The sequence below is a fragment of the Chiloscyllium punctatum genome, chromosome 40 (genome assembly GCF_047496795.1).
Source record: "Chiloscyllium punctatum isolate Juve2018m chromosome 40, sChiPun1.3, whole genome shotgun sequence".
In the NCBI taxonomy this organism is placed as follows: Eukaryota; Metazoa; Chordata; class Chondrichthyes; order Orectolobiformes; family Hemiscylliidae; genus Chiloscyllium; species Chiloscyllium punctatum.
In genome coordinates this window covers 62,626,032-62,643,357 of record NC_092778.1, presented here as the reverse complement: position 1 = coordinate 62,643,357, position 17,326 = coordinate 62,626,032, and the positions used below count along the sequence as shown (strand labels likewise).

At 39.3% G+C, this 17,326-nt stretch overlaps 1 protein-coding gene across 10 annotated transcripts in view; it reads left to right on the top strand.

Moving 5' to 3' along the window:
• The window catches only part of mrtfba (myocardin related transcription factor Ba), a 230,841-nt gene that overhangs the window by 202,329 nt on the left and 11,186 nt on the right, over positions 1–17,326 (top strand). For 9 of the 10 annotated variants that reach the window (XM_072560112.1, XM_072560114.1, XM_072560117.1 and 6 more), the window contains 5 exons: positions 3,105–3,236; positions 6,401–6,666; positions 8,263–8,413; positions 14,026–15,060; positions 15,456–15,602. In XM_072560112.1, the coding sequence (XP_072416213.1) occupies positions 3,105–3,236; positions 6,401–6,666; positions 8,263–8,413; positions 14,026–15,060; positions 15,456–15,602 (1,731 nt within the window). The remainder of the gene's footprint in view (positions 1–3,104; positions 3,237–6,400; positions 6,667–8,262; positions 8,414–14,025; positions 15,061–15,455; positions 15,603–17,326) is intronic. The other variant, XM_072560118.1, reaches the window with a different exon arrangement.

Below are 17,326 nucleotides of genomic sequence, written 5' to 3'. Positions count from 1 at the left end.
GGAAGGTACTGGAGGCCAGAAACCTTAAACCTTTGAGAAAAATTTGGATGAGTTCTTCAAATATCATAATATTCAAGGTAATTGGACAATGGGATTAGCGCACCTTGAGTGGTAGTTATGTCAGTGCAAACTTAATGGACTTAAGGGCTTTCTCTGCACTGTATGAATCAAAAAGTGAATATCTTGACATATATGAGGGGTATAGGCGTATTCTGAAGAGAGAAATCAGAGGGCACAAAGGGGATGAGAGCACCTTGGCAGATAAGGTTAAGGGTAATCCAAAGAGATTCTACAAGCACATTAAGAGCGAAAAAACAACTAAGGAGAGAATAGGCCCTAGGCAAAACTGGGGACTGCAGATGCTCTAGATCAGAGTTAAGATTAGAGTGATGCTGGAAAAGCACAGCAGGTCAGGTAGCATCCGAGGAGCAGGAAAATCGACATTTTGGGCAAAACCCCTTCATCAGGAATAAGGAGGCTGTGGTAGTGAGTCTGTTTCAGGACATGGTTGAAGAGCTTCAGGACAGAGGAGATGACCTGGGAGCTGCAGTGAGAGAGGGACTTACTGAAACCCTTGTAGAGAGCGGAGGCGAACTTCTTCAAGGTAAGCATCCTTGCAAGAGGATTCGCGGTAAGGTTAAAATCAGCTAGGCGAAAGTGAGGACTGCAGATGCTGGAGATCAGAGTTAAGATTAGAGTGGTGCTGGAAAAGCACAGCAGGTCAGGCAACATCTGAGGAGCAGGAAAACTGATGTTTCGGGCAAAAAAATAGGCCCTGTACAGATCATCTATGTGTGGAACCACAGGAGAAGGAAAAAATACTAAACAAATACTTCACATCGGTTTTTACTTTGGAGAAAGAAGTGGAGGCTAGGGAATTCTGGGAAATTAATGTTGATGTCTTAAAAACAGTTCACATTGTAGAAGAGGAAGAGCTGAAGATGTTTAAAAAAACCCATAAAGGTGGATAAATCTCTGGGACCTGATCAAAGGGACCCAAGGGGCAACATTTTCCATACAGAGTGTGGTTCCTTTGTAGAATGAACTGCCAGCAGATGTGGTAGATACAGTTTTAATTACAACATATATAAAAAAAATTGGGTAGGTACATGAATAGGAAAGGTTTAGAGGGATGTGGGCCAAATGCAGGCAAGTGGAACTAGTTTTAGTTTAGGAAACCTGGTCAGCATGGACTAGTTGGACTGAAGGGTCTATTTTTGATCTGTATGACTGTATCTATTGGGAACTAACGAACATATTAAATTCTGCGTGTAATTAAGTGTTGCACTGAAATTCTGTGACCATTTATGTAAAACCACAGGTTTCTGAATTGTAGTTTTGATTAAAGGAGAACTTAAGCTCTTAGAAGTGGCTGCCTTGCCTAACGCCCTGTCATCTGTTTCATCTTAGTTTTTCCATTTGCCAAATTTGTGGTGGTGCATGCGTCTGATTCGGGAGTTACTTTAATTTCTTTTCCTTTAAGGAATGGTAGGAAGAGTTGGCAGCTGCAGCACTCGAGATCTGCACTTTATATCCTTTTTATTAGAGCTTGTTTTATTCCCTCAGCAGTAAATCTGCTGCTTCCAAGGTAACAGATGCTCAACTGGAGAGCTGGTATTCCTACAGTGCCAAATTGTAAAAATTCTGCGCAAAGTTTGTAATAGTAAAAGCATTTTGATTAATTGCAAAGACCTACACGATTGTATGTTACCAAGAATGAAAAACATGTTCCTATAAACATCAGGGAAATATTCAAGGATGATATCCTGTGTCTGGGCATAAATTTAAATTGCAGCTTCTATGCACATGAATAGGAAGGATTTAGGGGGACATGGGCCAAGTGTTGGCAAGTAGGACTAGTTTAGGTTGGGATATCTGGTCAGCATGAGCAAGTTGGACCGAAGGGTTTGGTTCCATGCTGTACATCTCAATGACTCTATAGACAACAGTTGTAACTACAAAGGAATATCATCATGCAGAATCACTGAGTGATAGCTTGTAAATTTAATCTACTGCGTTCCTGATGTTGGGTAGTCCCACAAGCACCTGGAAATCAGAAGTTGGAATTTCCCTTGCCAACTTTCATGCACCACCTCTGGATTTACTTGGAGCAGTGTCAGCTATGGCTTGGGACCTAATTGCTGCCTATTTGTCATTTCGGTCACAGTTTATAGCCTGAAGTAGCCAAAAGACACTAGGAGGGGGTAGTGGTTTCCAAACAAGTTAAAAATGCAGATATTAGTAATTGTTACTGGGAAAGTATTACATTGTGATCTTACAAACCTTCATGTTGTAAATGGGGGGATTGGTTGTTGTAGCTTTGTACACATTTGCTCTTCAATTCTGAGTTTTCCGTGAGTTAATTCAGGAATACTTTACATGATTAACTGTTGTGCTGACTGAGTTGGGTTTAATTAATAGAGTAAATTTATCAACTCCACATCAAACATCTGATTTAAGTTAAACTGGATAAGAATGTGTCTGGGTATCTTGCAAAATGTAATTTTTTTTCCCAGTGGGTTTTCAGTCTGGGGAACACTGATTCTGGGGCAATGCAGGGGAACAGTCAGCAGTTTGTAAGGTCATTTTTAGTTTAAAGCAAAATATATTGTGCATGTGTTTTGCTTCTTAGAACACTTTCATGATGGAGAAAATGAATTGGCTTTGAGTTTGTAGGAATGAGAATAATTTTGAAAATTAGTGTCAATGTTTGAGCTTAAGTTTGAAATTGTATTGTATCAATTTTTGCATCAAAACATTTTTAAAAGTTTGCACGATGGCAGGTGAGCTGAAATATGCTGGAATGAGAAAATCAAGTGACTTGGAGCTTTCTGCTGGTATCAACTTAATAAAGAAAATGCATATTTAACTGTACAAATTTTGACAAAAGAATCTTCACCTGACAAGCTGCTGAATCAATGTATCTTGATTGTGTCTTTATTTTATAAAATAACTTTAATCATGGCAGTTTAATGAAAGAATGCTCTAACTTCCATTTATTTAATACTACACAGAGTAATTTTAATTGATACTTGGTGACTGCTGCTCGTTTCCTTCATCCTCTCTTATATTGTTGAATCTGACTTTGGTTTTCCCTTTCCCAGTACCATCCACAGCCAATGCCAGACTTTCTCAAACCTGCCCCTCTGCCTGATCAGCAAGGTATACGTTCAGTCAGTACTACAATGCCCACAAGTACGGTTGTCTCAACTAAACCTGCTCCAACCCTAATTAAGGTACATCTCTTTTATACACTCAAACCTTTGTACAGTCTCAGGTGGTATAACGAGCTGTGTTTGTTTTGGGGAATGTTGAATGATATTGGCTGTTCTGTGCTAGAACTGAATACCTCCCACTTACATCCATGCATTGTTTCCTTATGCAGGTCACAAAGTCATAGAGCACAGAGACAGACACTTCAGTTCAACCAGTCCATGTCAATCATAATCCCAAACTAAACTAGTTCTGCCTGCGTTTGGCCCATAGCCCTCCAAATATTTCCTATTCATGTACTTCTCTAAATATCTTTTAAATGACTTTTGAACTGTTTTATTGCAGTAAAAATGCTATTTAATGCAAATATTATGAAGTAGGTAATCTAATTTTCTGAAGCTGCTATATTTTGTCCTGTCCAGTGAATTATTTTCAATCACCGGAAAATGGTGCAATAGTACAGTACGCAAGATAGCAAAAATTAATTTAAAACTGCACCTTCTGACACCTACAGTTATAGTGATGTTGAGAATAATTGATATAATACCATTTTCTGGAATCAGTCTCCTAGGTTGGTGGACTGGAGATTAAGCCAGCACATTTAGCATTATACTGCACTTTGAGGATTCATAGTGGTAAGACACCAATCCCACAAGCACAGTTCAGCAAAGACATAAGAAAAAGCTCTAATTCTGACATGATATGGAGATGTCGGTGTTGGACTTGGGTGTATAAAGTTAAAAATCACACAACACCAGGTTATAGTCCAACAGGTTTAATTGGAAGCACATGCTTTCAGAGCTCTGCTCCTTGATCAGGTGGTTGTGGAGTACAAGATTGTAAGACACAGAATTTATAGCAGAAGTAAACTTTTGCTGTAAATTCTGTGTCTTACAATCTTATACTCCACAACCACCTGATGAAGGAGCAGCATTCCGAAAGCTAGTGCTTCCAGTTAAACCTGTTGGACTATAATCTGGTGTTGTATCATTTTTAATTCTGAAATGATCTCTTTCCTATGAAGCAATTTCAGGGAAACAGACTTGAACTAACCTGAGTCGAGAGTATGGTGCTGAAAAAACACAGCAGGTCAGGCAACATCCGAGGAGTAGGAAAATTGACGTTTCGGGCAAAAGGCTTTTCCAGCACCACACACTCGACTCTAATCTCATCTCCAGCAACAGCAGTACTCAACTTTCGCCTAGTTGAACTAACATGACATAACTGTGCAGACTTCACTTCAATTATTGTACAGTTCTGGTACATGTTCTCAGTATGGTTACACTATTTCATAGGATAAACCCACAATTTTCAAATATCCAACTGTATATTAAAGTGATTATTGGAAAGCTATAAAAAAAACTTGATGAATTTTCTTAATGTAGGAGTCCTACTTTTAAGTGTGTGCACTAATTCCCTACGAATGGGGGCGGTAAGGTTGGTCAGTGGTTAGCACTGTTGCCTCACAGCGGCAGGGACCCAGGTTCGATTCTAGCCTCGGATGACTGTGTGTGGAGTTTGCACGTTCTCCCCGTGTCTGTGTGGGTTTCCTCCAGGTGCTCCGGTTTCCTCCTACAATCCAAAGATGTGCAGGTTTGGTGAACTGGCCATGCTAAATTGCCCATGGTGGTCAGGCATGTGTTGGTTAGGTGCATGAGTCAGGGTAAATGTAGCAGAATGGGTCTGGGTGGGATACTCTTCGGAGAGTCGATGTGGACTTGTTGGGCCGAATGGCCTGTTCCCACACTGTAGAGACTCTAATTTTAATTCTAAAAAATGAATACTCAGCTTGAAGATAAGTGCATTTTAATGAACATCTTTAGGGTGTAGGTTTGCTCGCTGAGCTGTAGGTTTGATATCCAGACGTTTCATTACCTGGCTAGGTAACATCATCAGTGGTGACCTGCAAGTGAAGTGAAGCTGTTGTCTCCTGCTTTCTATTTATGTCTTTCTCCTGGATGGCATTGACAAAACCAACGTCATCTACAAAATTCCATGCAAGGACTACATAGAACAAACAGGAAGAAAGTTAGCCACCAGGATACACGAACACCAGCTAGCCACAAAAAGACACGACCCTCTCTCCTTCGTAGCCCTACCACACGGATGAAAAAAACCCACCATTTCGACTGGGACAGCACATCTATCCTGGGACAGGCTAAGCAAAGACATGCCAGAGAATTCCTAGAGGCCTGGCACTCTAACCACAACGCCATCAACAAACGCAAAGATCTAGATGCCATCTATCAACCCCTCTGAAAACGAACAGGAAATGACATCACCACAAACCCCAAGTACCCCATCCAGGAGGTTGCCACTGATGATATTACCTAGCCAGGTAATGAAACGTCTAGATATCAAACCTACAGCTCAGCGAGCAAACCCACACCCTAAACCTCAACCTGAGCTACAAACCTTTCAAAAATGAACACCTCTTCTACCATCACAGCATGGGAGTTAAATTTCTCCTGTTAATTTTACTGCAAATGGTGGCAACAGTACAAAAGGCCGTTCTCACTTAATTGCATACAATTCTGCATACAATTCTGGTTGCCCTTCTATAGGAAGGATATTTTTAAACTTGAGAGGGTGCAGAATTTAATAGGATGTTGCTGGGACTGGAGGGTTTGAGTTTTAGGGGGAGGCTGAATAGGCTGGGACCTTTTTAAATCGAGGGGCCTTGACAGGGTGAACAGCCAAGGTCTCTTTCCAAGGCTGTGGGAGTCCAAAACTAGAGGGGATTGGTTTAAGTTAAGAAGGGAAAGATTTTAAAAAAGGACCTCAGAGGTAACTTTTTCACGCAGCCAGTGATGCATGTATGGAACGATCTGCCAGAGGAAGTGGTGGAGGCAGGTACAATTATAGCATTTAAAAGGCATCTGGGTGGGTATATGAACGGGATGGGTTTAGAGGGATTTGGGCAAAATGCTGGTAAATGGAGCTGGGTCAGATTAGGATATCTGATCGTCTCAGATGAGTTGGACCGAAGGGACTTTTTCCGTGCTGTATGACTCTCTCTCTTTTAAAATTATGAGCAGGAGGAATATATATGTTTTAAATACTAAGCAAATTGCCTGAGGAATAGTAATTTTAATAAACGCATGTTCTAGTTACAATTAAGAAATTGTTTGTGAATGGTTGGGCACTAATCTGGAACTGAAGTCTTTCTGCATCAATTTTACACCAGCAAAGCCAACCCAAAACTGCAAATGACAAGAACCGGAGCAAGAAAAACAAGGATCTTAAACCCAGAGTGAAGCAGCTGAAGTACCATCAGTATATCCCACCAGACAAAAAGCATGAGAAAATTGAACTTCCCATGGACACAAACTATTCCCGGCTTCTGCAACAACAGCAGCTTTTCCTCCAGCTGCAGATCCTGAGTCAACAACAGCAGCACTACAATTATCCAGCCATTCTGCCTGCACCACCAAAGTATGTAGCACATACCAGGTGATTTCCTTTCAAGTCTCTAAAAGTATTGTCTAGCTTTGGCTTTGTGTTGTTTCTCCAGTATCTGTCTGCTACATGTTCGAATGTTTTTCCCAATTTACATTTTATTATGCCGGTCTTGCATCCTGAAAGTTGAACCTGCAGCAATCAAATTCTGTTTTAGGATAAAAGTAATTTTATTTTTTTTCTTTGTAACTGAATGGGATGTGAATGGCTCCTTAGGTGCTGTGCAGATCTGACTTTCCCAGTATTGCAAAGCAATTGTTGACATGTGCGAGACTGAAGTTTGTTTTGCTATAATTTTCTCTTGGGGAAAAAGTGAGGATTGCAGATGCTGGAGATCAGAGCAGTTTCCTGAAGAAGGGCTCATGCCCGAAACGTCGATTTTTCCTGCTCCTTGGATGCTGCCTGACCTGCTGCGCTTTTCCAGCAACACATTTTCAGCTGCAATTTTTCTCTTGCCATTTTGATCCTTTTTGGTCATGTTAGCTCTGATTTTTACTGAGCTCCAATTATAGTGACTATAGCATACTGTTTCTGGTTATTGATGCATGTACTGCAGCACACTTTCTGGTAGGGATATATTAGACTGGAATGTCATTGGTGGGGGGGGTCATATCTATCATATCTACATTACCTGCAGCAAATTGTTGCTGGGATATATTTACACTGACTAGCAAATTGCTGCTGGGATATATTTACACTGACTGTAGCAGACTGTTGCTGGGCTATGTTTACATTGTTTCATGAATACATTTATGTGGGCTGCAGCACACTGTTGCTGGGCTATAGTTAGACTGACTGCAGCACACGTTTTCAGGGATATATTTACATGGGCTGCATCATACTGTTGCTGGGGTAAATTTACATGAGCCGCAGCAAATTGTTGTTGGGTCATATTTACATGGACTGCGGTAATCTATTGCTGATGTATATTTTTGACTGCAGTATGTTACTGCTGATGTGTAATTACATGTATTGTAGCTTATTCTCCAGTATTTTACCCAAGTGTACATAGAGGAACCTCGATTATCCAAAGGACCTGAGTGGGGAGTATTTCATTCAGCTAATTGAACTTCTGATTATCAAAAGGTGGATAACATAGTTTAGCCAAGCATCGGGACCTTGCGATCTTGCCGGATAATCCAATATTCAGTTAATCGAATGCCAGATAATCGAGGTTCCTCTGTATGCTAACATAAATTTAAAGAATAAGGGTTAGCAGGTTATACAATTTGAGTGAGGTAAAGCCATCAAACCCAAACCTGTTTTTCCCTGATTTTCACATGTGGAATCTTTCCAGCAAACTGATCACATTTTGAGATAGAATTCCCAGTTCACATTCTCCCCCAGTTTGGGAATGCAGAGTCCAGCATAGTCATAGCCTCATATGCCTTTTAACCTCCACATAATATTAGAAACGAATGTACTTTCACCTTTTTTAAAAACAAGTGGTTGCTATATGTTTAAATGACAAGTGCATTGGCTTAATGCAGAAGGCACACAAAAAAAAAATTCAGAATTATTGTCTGGCTGCTGTTGATTATGTGATAACAAGCTTATTATTTAACAACTGTTACTGTACCTTCATTCCAGGTCATGTAATGATAACCAGCCAACTAGCAGCATAACCACATCCACTACACTGGCTAACTGTGCACCAGCATTATCATCATATGTCACACTGCACAACAGCACACCATGCTGGAAGTTGGGAACTCTCCCCTCTAATCTGGATGACATGAAGGTAGGTAGATGTTTATAAATAATGCAAAGAATATCCTTACCTACTTCCAAATGCACTGGTGAGAAGTTAAAATTGTGTATTTTGCTTTTGATAGTTTCTATATATAAAATGAGCTAATTGTTTTAAACTGGTTGAGGAACAGCCAGTTTATTTTGATAAACAAAAATTTGTATTTCCTCCACATTAGAAGATTATTCTGGTCTGAGGACAACTGCATGAACTGACTTAGTTTAAGGCAACAGTTCTCTGTCAAACCACTAAAGAAAACGCCACATAGAGCTAGGGGAGTAAATCTAATGGTGAGATCTGTGTCTGTTTAGGCAGCAACCCTTGGGTTTCAGCCAGTTAAAGATCACCATGTGTCAGAATCCTATGTACTTCCTTTAGGACTCCAGTTTACTTATTGAATAGGACTGATTGCCTGAATCATTCAGATGCTTTGGGGATCTAGACTGGCTCCTTTTAAAATAACACAATTTAGCATCATCAAAGCAAGCTAATAGGGCCCATTTTGAGTTTTGGAATTGATACATAAAATGAAGAAACTCGATCAGAATTCTCAGGTGACATTTATGTGTATTCAGATAGTTGTATTTACCTGATGATTAATTTGCACAGTTTTAATAGAGAACACAATTAGACAAAGATTAACAGCTGCAACATAAATGAAGCTGCATTAAAATATCTGCCGCTAAATGGTCTTGTCTGTGGTGCTTGTAACTTTGACATCTGCTTCCCGTTGCATGCATGTTTGATCAGATGGTTGCTTTCATTCCTACATGATTTAGTCTATACCTTCAGAAAGCAGATGATTAACGATTGCAGTGGTGCAGTACTGCCACCTCCTGTATGCTTTTGGTTAACAACTTTCTACCAAATCTGCTGCTGCTTTAGTTTTTTTTTCCAAATGATGATGTTTTCAGCATTTCTCTTGTAATTTATTACAGATTTTTAAAGGTAAGTGCACTGAACTTCTCTATTTAAGCTAAGTACAAGAATGAACATGCAAATTCGAAGAAACTATACATGATTTTGGTCATGACCCTGGCAGTTCATAAGTTAGTTACAGAGGAGGAAGGTAATTGGCTATCTTAAAATTATTCATCAACAATACTTTAAAGTCCAACAAGTAATGCTTCTATCTCTTCCATGGTTCTTGACAGCTATACCACCAGCTAGCAAGCTAATAATTGGAGACACTCCCGTGATACAGGATACTTGGCAGTGTCAGGTCGGAGGTTCCCAATAGACATATCTCAACATTACCATTGGGATCAGCAGATGTTTTGAAACCTGATGCTTTTAAATTGGATTTGGGCAAAGTGAATGTATAATATATTTATTTCAGGCATATTCCTGACAATCTGCTGCTTTAATTTGAATGCAGTTTATAGTAAAACTGTTAAAATTATCAGAGTTATTTATTTCAGGTAACTTCTGTGTTTGCATAGCTCCCATAAACTATTTTCAGAACCTCAAGCATTGATGAATGTGTATTTAAATCCATAAGAAATAGGAGCAGCAGTAGACACGTTGAGTCTTCTTCACCATTCAATGGGATCTTGGCTGATCCAGTACCCCTCATGTCCACTTTCCTGCCCTTTCCCCACAGCCCTTGATTCCTGACTGAACATGAATCTACCAATCTTAGCCTTAAATGTACACAAAGCCTCATGTCGCAAGGAGTTCCAAAGGCTTTCTACCCCCTGAGAAATATTGCCTTATTTCTGGATCTTTTCACCATTTTTACACATGGTTAGAAAATGACATTTAAACAAAAATTGATCAAAGATGCAATTTGAAAAAATAGGACACTTTTTTAAAAAAAAAATTGTTAATGGGATGTGGGTGGCATTAGCAAGGATGATATTTGTTATCCATCCCTAATTACCCCCAGACAGTGGTTGAAGGGCAGTTAGAAGTCGATCACATTGCTGTCTGTTCTGGAGTTATATTCCTGAAGAAGGGCTTATGCCCGAAACATCGATTCTCCCTCTCCTTGGATGCTGCCTAACCTGCTGCGCTTTTCCAGCAACACATTTTTAAGCTCTGATCTCCAGCATCTGCAGTCCTCACTTACTCCTGGTCTGGAGTTATGTTGGCAATATGTCATTCTGTAAAGGATTGAACTGAATGGATTTTGACACAATCAGTGATTGTTCTGTAGTCTCCATCATTGTCATTAGCTTTATATTCTGGATGTTATTAATTTTGTTCAAATTCCATATTAGAACCCGTGTCCCCACAGCATAAGTTTTAGGCCTCTGGATTACTAGAGTTGAAAAATGTGGTGCTGGAAAAACACAGCAGGCCAGGCAGCATCCGAGGAGCAGGATTACTAGTCCAGTAACATTACTACAATGCCACTGTCTCCAGAAAAAGATATGCTTTTCAATTAAAAGGATGCTGCACATGTAATGTTTTAAAAAAAAGGCAGGTTCAAAAAAACAGAAGACTGCAGGGAGAGGAAATGCAGTCCTCTACTGTTGAATAGAATCTAGAGTTTTCAATTGAAATGCCCCACAAAAGTGAGGTAACATAATGAATGCATCATTAATATAATGCTGCTTGAAGTGTTTCCAATGGAACAAGGCAAATTGGGTTATCACTTGCTCTGTATGTTCACTTTATTGTATACTTCGGCAGCGTAACCCATAAAGACTATTTTTTGGAATATGAAGTTGCAGAATATGTATCAGGTCTGTGTTTTTTTGAATGTCAAAGATGGAGCTATGTGGTGTTCACTTATTGATTTATACAAGGCCATATAGCTTTTGTCGAAGCTGGATTTGGTACATCTTTGAGACAAGCTGGCACTAGCTGCCTTCGGGTTGAAAAGCTTGCAAGCAAAGATAGCTCCCTTGATCTTGCTCTCGCTCTGACCCTCTGTGAATGAAAAAAACTTCAAAGACTCTGAACTTAAGAACTTGTAACTCAAACAAAGACCTAGGTCCAACTCACTAGTTTCTGAATTTAGGATTTTCCATCACTAAAATCCTTCAAGAAAAATCCAAGAAAATCTCATCATTCTACCCTTGCGATTTTGAGCTAAAGAATTCCTTCCTATTTGTGAAGGAATGTGTATGCATGTTTGGCTTTGTGATGACGTGTAGAGTAGTGAAGCTTGATTACTTGTGCACTCTTCCCATCAGAGTTGTGAAAATGATTTTTCAATAAGCCATGCATCTGACTGATAATGGACTGAAAGCTGGAACATCGGGTTGCCTTTAAAGGGGAAATGAATCAGTATAATCAATGTACTTACCCAGAAGGGGAAAGGTAGGCCAAGCACAGCCAGGGCTCCTTGGATAACGAAAGAGTAAGATGGGATTCATGCATGGAGATAGAGGTCTGAGGTACCAAATGAGTGTTTTGCATTTGTCCTTTCTAAGGAAGAAGCTGGTTGCCCAAGTATTGGTGAAACAAAGTTGTTGAGACTCTGGATTAAAACCTGATAAAGAGGAAGTATTGGATAGGCTGGCTGTAAGGTTGATAAGGAGAAAGTGACGACTGCAGATGCTGGAGATCAGAGCTTAAAAATGTGTTGCTGGAAAAGAGCAGCAGGTCAGGCAGCATCAAAGGAACAGGAGAATCGACATTTCGGGCATTGATAAGTCAGCAGTATTGGGTGAGTTGCTTCCAGTAATACTGGGAAATAAGGACAGAAATTAGGGCAAGAAACGAGGTGTAGTGATGAACAGTCATTTCTTGGATTGAAACAAAGCATATTTCAGTGGTAAGTGTACAGAGTACTACTTTTCTTGATCTGTATTCATGACTTATACATGGGTGTGTATTTCAAAGTTTGCAGATGACACAGTTGAAAGTGTTATTACCTGAGAAGAGTAGTGTTAAACATTAAGCTGTCATAGACAGGCTGGTGGAAGTGGCAGAATTACCCAACATTTGAAATTTAATGCAGACAAGTGTGTTGTAAAACTTTTTAGCAGGAGGAATGAGAGACAATAGAAGGATACAATTCTAATGGAGGTGCAGAGCCAGCGACACTTTGAGGTAAATTTGCACAAGTCATTGAATTTGGCAGGGCAGGTTGAGGAAGTGTTTGATAAAGCATGCAGAATCCTGTGCTTCACATGCACTGGCAAAAGTAATGAAGTTATCGTGAACCTTTAGCAAAACGTTGGCTCAGCCTCATCTGGAGTATTGTGCCCAATTCTGGAGGCCCTCTTGGAACAATGTGAATGTTTTACACAGGGTGCAGAGAAGATTCATGAGAATGAATGAGGGACAGCAGTTATGCGGTCAGATTGGGATTGCTGGGACTGTTCTGCTTAAAGAGGAGGTACACAAAACCATGTGGTTTGTAGAAAGAGACGATAGAAACTGTTCCTTTGGCCAAGGGATCAGGAACTAGAGGACACTGATTTAAGGGGAATGGTAAAAGAAACAACATTGATACTTCTCTGAAGAGAAAATAATTACAGGCCCAGGGGAAAAGGCTGACCTGATCACTCTGTGAGCCTAATAGCCTCCTTTTGTTTTTATTGTTCCATGTTTCAATAAGATATGTGTATCCAGTTTCATCTTTGGGTTATCCAATTGTCAAAAGTAAATGTAGGGAAAAGTGAGTCAACTCTTATAAGAAACTAGGACCATTTAGTAGAGTGATTTATAAGAAACACCTTGGAATCATAAATTCTCATCTAGATAGAAGAATCTTGAAAGACCAGTCTGTAAGTATCATGTGAACTTGCTTACAGAATATCATTCTGTCAATGATTCATCAGTTCAGTCTCCTTTTGTGTGACATATTTGTGTTGTTTTAAATCTCTAAACAATGTTTTCTGATCATACATGTGATTTTAATTGGATATATGTGTGATAGTGTTCCTGTCCCAAGCTGTTATTAATATGGGTATAAAATTGGGTGTGTATTTGTATCGATCCCATGATGAACAGGCAGATTTGTGAAATGGTATGTGCAAGGGGAAAACACATGAAATTATAATAGAAAATGCTGAGAGCAGTCAGAAGATCTGGCAGCATCAGGGGTACCACCAGCCTGCAAGGTTAACTCTTGTTCTCTCTCTTTCTACAGATGCTACCAGACCTACTCAGTGTTTCCATCTTCTTGTTTTTCTTTGATTTCTAGCATTTGCTTTATACTACTTTGCTTTTTTTTTTGTTATTGAATATAAAATGCAGAGTTCTAAGCAAGTAAAGAGAAATGGTGGGAAATTTTAATAGATGGGATTTGAAATTGTGTACCTATTTTTCAATAAATTGGTGTCCCATGTTTTTATTGTATATGTGATGCATGCTGATTAGTTTTCTAAATATATCCATTAGATTTGTCAAGAGACTGATCTGAGAGTGATGAGTCCATTTGTAGCAATAAGAATAAAATTGGATTTTTAGTGGTTTTGTTAATGTAGAAAAGTACTCTCGCAGCAACAAAAAATAATTTTGGTGCAACTTTCTATTAGACCTGGCAAGTTGGATGGTAAGACTGTCCTGATCTTACTAATTCTTTAATATATTGAAATTAACTGAGAGTTTGAGAGCACCCCTTAAAACTAACGTAGCATTACTTTCAACTTACTTTTAAGCATGATCATTTATTTAACTAGTTCTTGTTTTATATTGTGCAGGTTGCAGAACTGAAGCTGGAATTGAAGTTACGAGGACTCCCAGTGTCCGGTACTAAAATGGACCTCATAGAGAGGTTAAAATCTTACCAAGACTTGAGCAACGCTGCTGTTAGTGCTGCCGTAGTGACACCCTCCAACTCTACTATTGCAAGAAATCAGTTGACGGCTGCATTTCCTATTGCTGCTCTTAGCAATGTCATGACCACCACAGAAGCAACCGTTACAACAGCATCAAACAATTTCCAATTCTATGAAAATGCAGCCTCTCCATCTCCTACCTCTCCAGCTCCCTCCGAGCAGTCTAACATCAGCACCGATGATAGCAATCTCACAGATATGTTTACTGAGCTGGTGACCATGGTATCTCCTTCACAGCTCACAATTCATGCTTCACCTGTGAATACGACTGTTAATGAAGATAGCACAGGGGTGAATGGGGCAACAAACCATTCGAATTCTCAAGGTGCTAGCTTGGTGAGTCTAGATGCTGATGCTACTGAAAAGGACCGAAAGCTTCAGGAGAAAGAGAGGCAAATCATCGACCTCAAGAGAAAGCTTGAGCAGGAACAAAAGTTGGTGGAAGAACTGAAGATTCAATTGGAAATTGAGAAACGATGTCAGCATCAACAATCTGTGACTGTAAACCAGAAGCAATTGGAAACTCATGTCAAAGAGGAACACAGTCTCTCCAACTGTCCTATTTCAAGACAGCCAGCAACAGCACCCAATCAACCTCTGGGTCCTTCAAACATCACTAATCTTGGCACATGCAGTCAGAATGCAATGAAACAAAATGGTTTGCTTGTGAAGCAGGAAGGCTCACCAGCAACAGCAGGGCAACAGAATGCAGTCTCTCAGTTTTATGTAAACCCACCAAGACAAACACCAACTACAGTTATTGCCCAGGCCCAACCTCATGCTTTATTGACCACTCAGACTGGAACCCAGCTTTTACTGCCATTGGCCATCCAAGCGCAGAATGCAAACTCTTCCAGTGAGTCAAAGCATTTACATGCGGGAAATATTAAACTGCAGGTATGGAGTTACTAAACTTGGTTTTACTCACTATATATTTGTGGCAGACTTGTAGGATAATGAATGATAACTAATTTGCACTAAAAGAACAGAATCACAATGTAAACTGGAGTCAATTGTTTTCAGTCACATAAGGATGTATATTATAAATTTAAATTCTGAATTAAAGCTCCAATTATCAGAAAAAATACAATTCCAAGTACGTTAATACTCAGTATTTTCAGAAAGATTAAATCCCAAACTCCCAATGGTCCAGAGCCTATTGCTGCTGTCATCATTTTAGATTAGATTAGATTAATTACAGTGTGGAAACATTTTGTTAAGAAATTGGTGATAAGATATTTCTATATATAATATAACTTGCACTGATCTGTTTTTCAATATTTCTTTGGCAGTCTCATTCACAAGCCCAGGTGCAGATACCAATCGCTGTCCCAACTTCTGCTCCAGTCCAGTCTTCAGGCTCTCAGAAGCAGAAGCAGCCACAACCATCAGAACCTGTGTCCCAACATAGTTTGTCCCAGAACCCACAGATTACAAAGGTTTGTAGTGACAGTAAAAGTGAAATTGTGTGGTTTGGTGTACCAGAGTTAAGCCAGCCATCTAATATTTGGGCAGAAATGGAGTAAATTGCTTGTAATGAAACATCAAAACCACACATGGCGATTAGCTTAGTTTAATTTTTATATTGTAAATCTTTATTTTCCCAGATGAGGTACTCCTATTATTAGCTTAACTTTCAAAGACCCATTAGCACTGGTTTTGATATCCACATGTTCATTTGTATATCTCCATTCTCCACAGGAAATTATCCCATTATTTACAGTCAAATCCGAACTGACCCGCGATTGTTTTACATTCTTGAAGATTCCTTAAGAGTTAATTCTAAATTTTAACTATATGTACAAACATTCTTTGCTTGAGAAAAATTAAGAATGGGAGTAGGCCAGGTGGTCTGCTGATTGTCAACTACCCAATTGCGATGCCTTGAATATCAGGATTCCCAAAATGTTGCACTCTGAGTAGTCATAGCATTTCCTGGGGGATGTTATTTAAAAAAAAACAGACAAAAACAGACCAATTCATGAAGGAGAAAATCTCCTACATAGTCAAGCAAGATTATTTACAAGTTATATTACCTTATATCACATCTATCATTTGTAACTTACACCCAGAACAATTGTTTTGTAAACTAAATTATGCAAGCGAAGTTAGGGTTATATCTATCAGTAAAATAACCTCTGTGAAAAATAGCAATCCCTTGATATTCTACTCTAATTCTGTGCTATTTGTTCATGGGATGTGGGCATTACTAGCAAGAACTGCATTTATTGCCCATCTCCAATTACCTGAAGGACAATTAAGAGTCAACCATATTGCTTTGGATCTAGAGTGTCTCTGGTGGGCCAGATCCGGTAAGGGAGGCAGAATTCCTTCCTTCAAGGACATTGTTGCAAAAACCCATTTGGTTCACTAATCAACCGTGGTTGCCATTGGTGAGTGGGCAGCCAACATTGGGCTAATCTTATACTGCAAATTTGTATTAAATTCACATTTCACCATCTGCCATGGTGGGATTTGAACCTATATCCTAGAGCACGGAATGCAATGCAGAGAAAAGAGCTTAATAAAAAAAAATCTGAAGTATTTGAAGTTCCATCTAACTCTATCAATGGCCATACCACATTCTCGAAGGCAAAGTGCCGCAGCCACAGAAGAAATAGCTTTGATAGTTTGACTTCTATAGGAAAGATGTTATTGCATTGAAAGTATGCCATTGGATGTCAGCTTTCAGTCACAAACAGCCTTCTGCCACTACCCTCTGCCTCCTATTGCTAAGCCAATTTTGGATATAACTTCCCAAGTTTCCTTGGATCCAATATTCTTTTATCTTCTTTATCAGTCTAGTATGTGGGCTCTTGTCAAAGGTTTTACTGAAAATCATATAAACCACATCAACTGCACACCTGATGAATCTCCTCAAAAAATTCAATCAAATTAGTTCTCCTCTGCCAATGCCAAGCTGAGTATTCCTGATCAAACCAAGTGGAGGTTAATTCTTTCCTTAAGAATTTTTTCAAATATTTTCCTTATCACTGATGTGAGATTCACTGGTCTATATTGCCCTAGTTTCTTTCTGCTACCCTTCTTGATGAATGGAATGTAGATCATTATGAAGGTCATAAAAGTAACAGTCCTAATCCCAATCTTATAGAACACCAATTTGTAACCAGAATATGCACAGATCCACAACAATTAATAACCA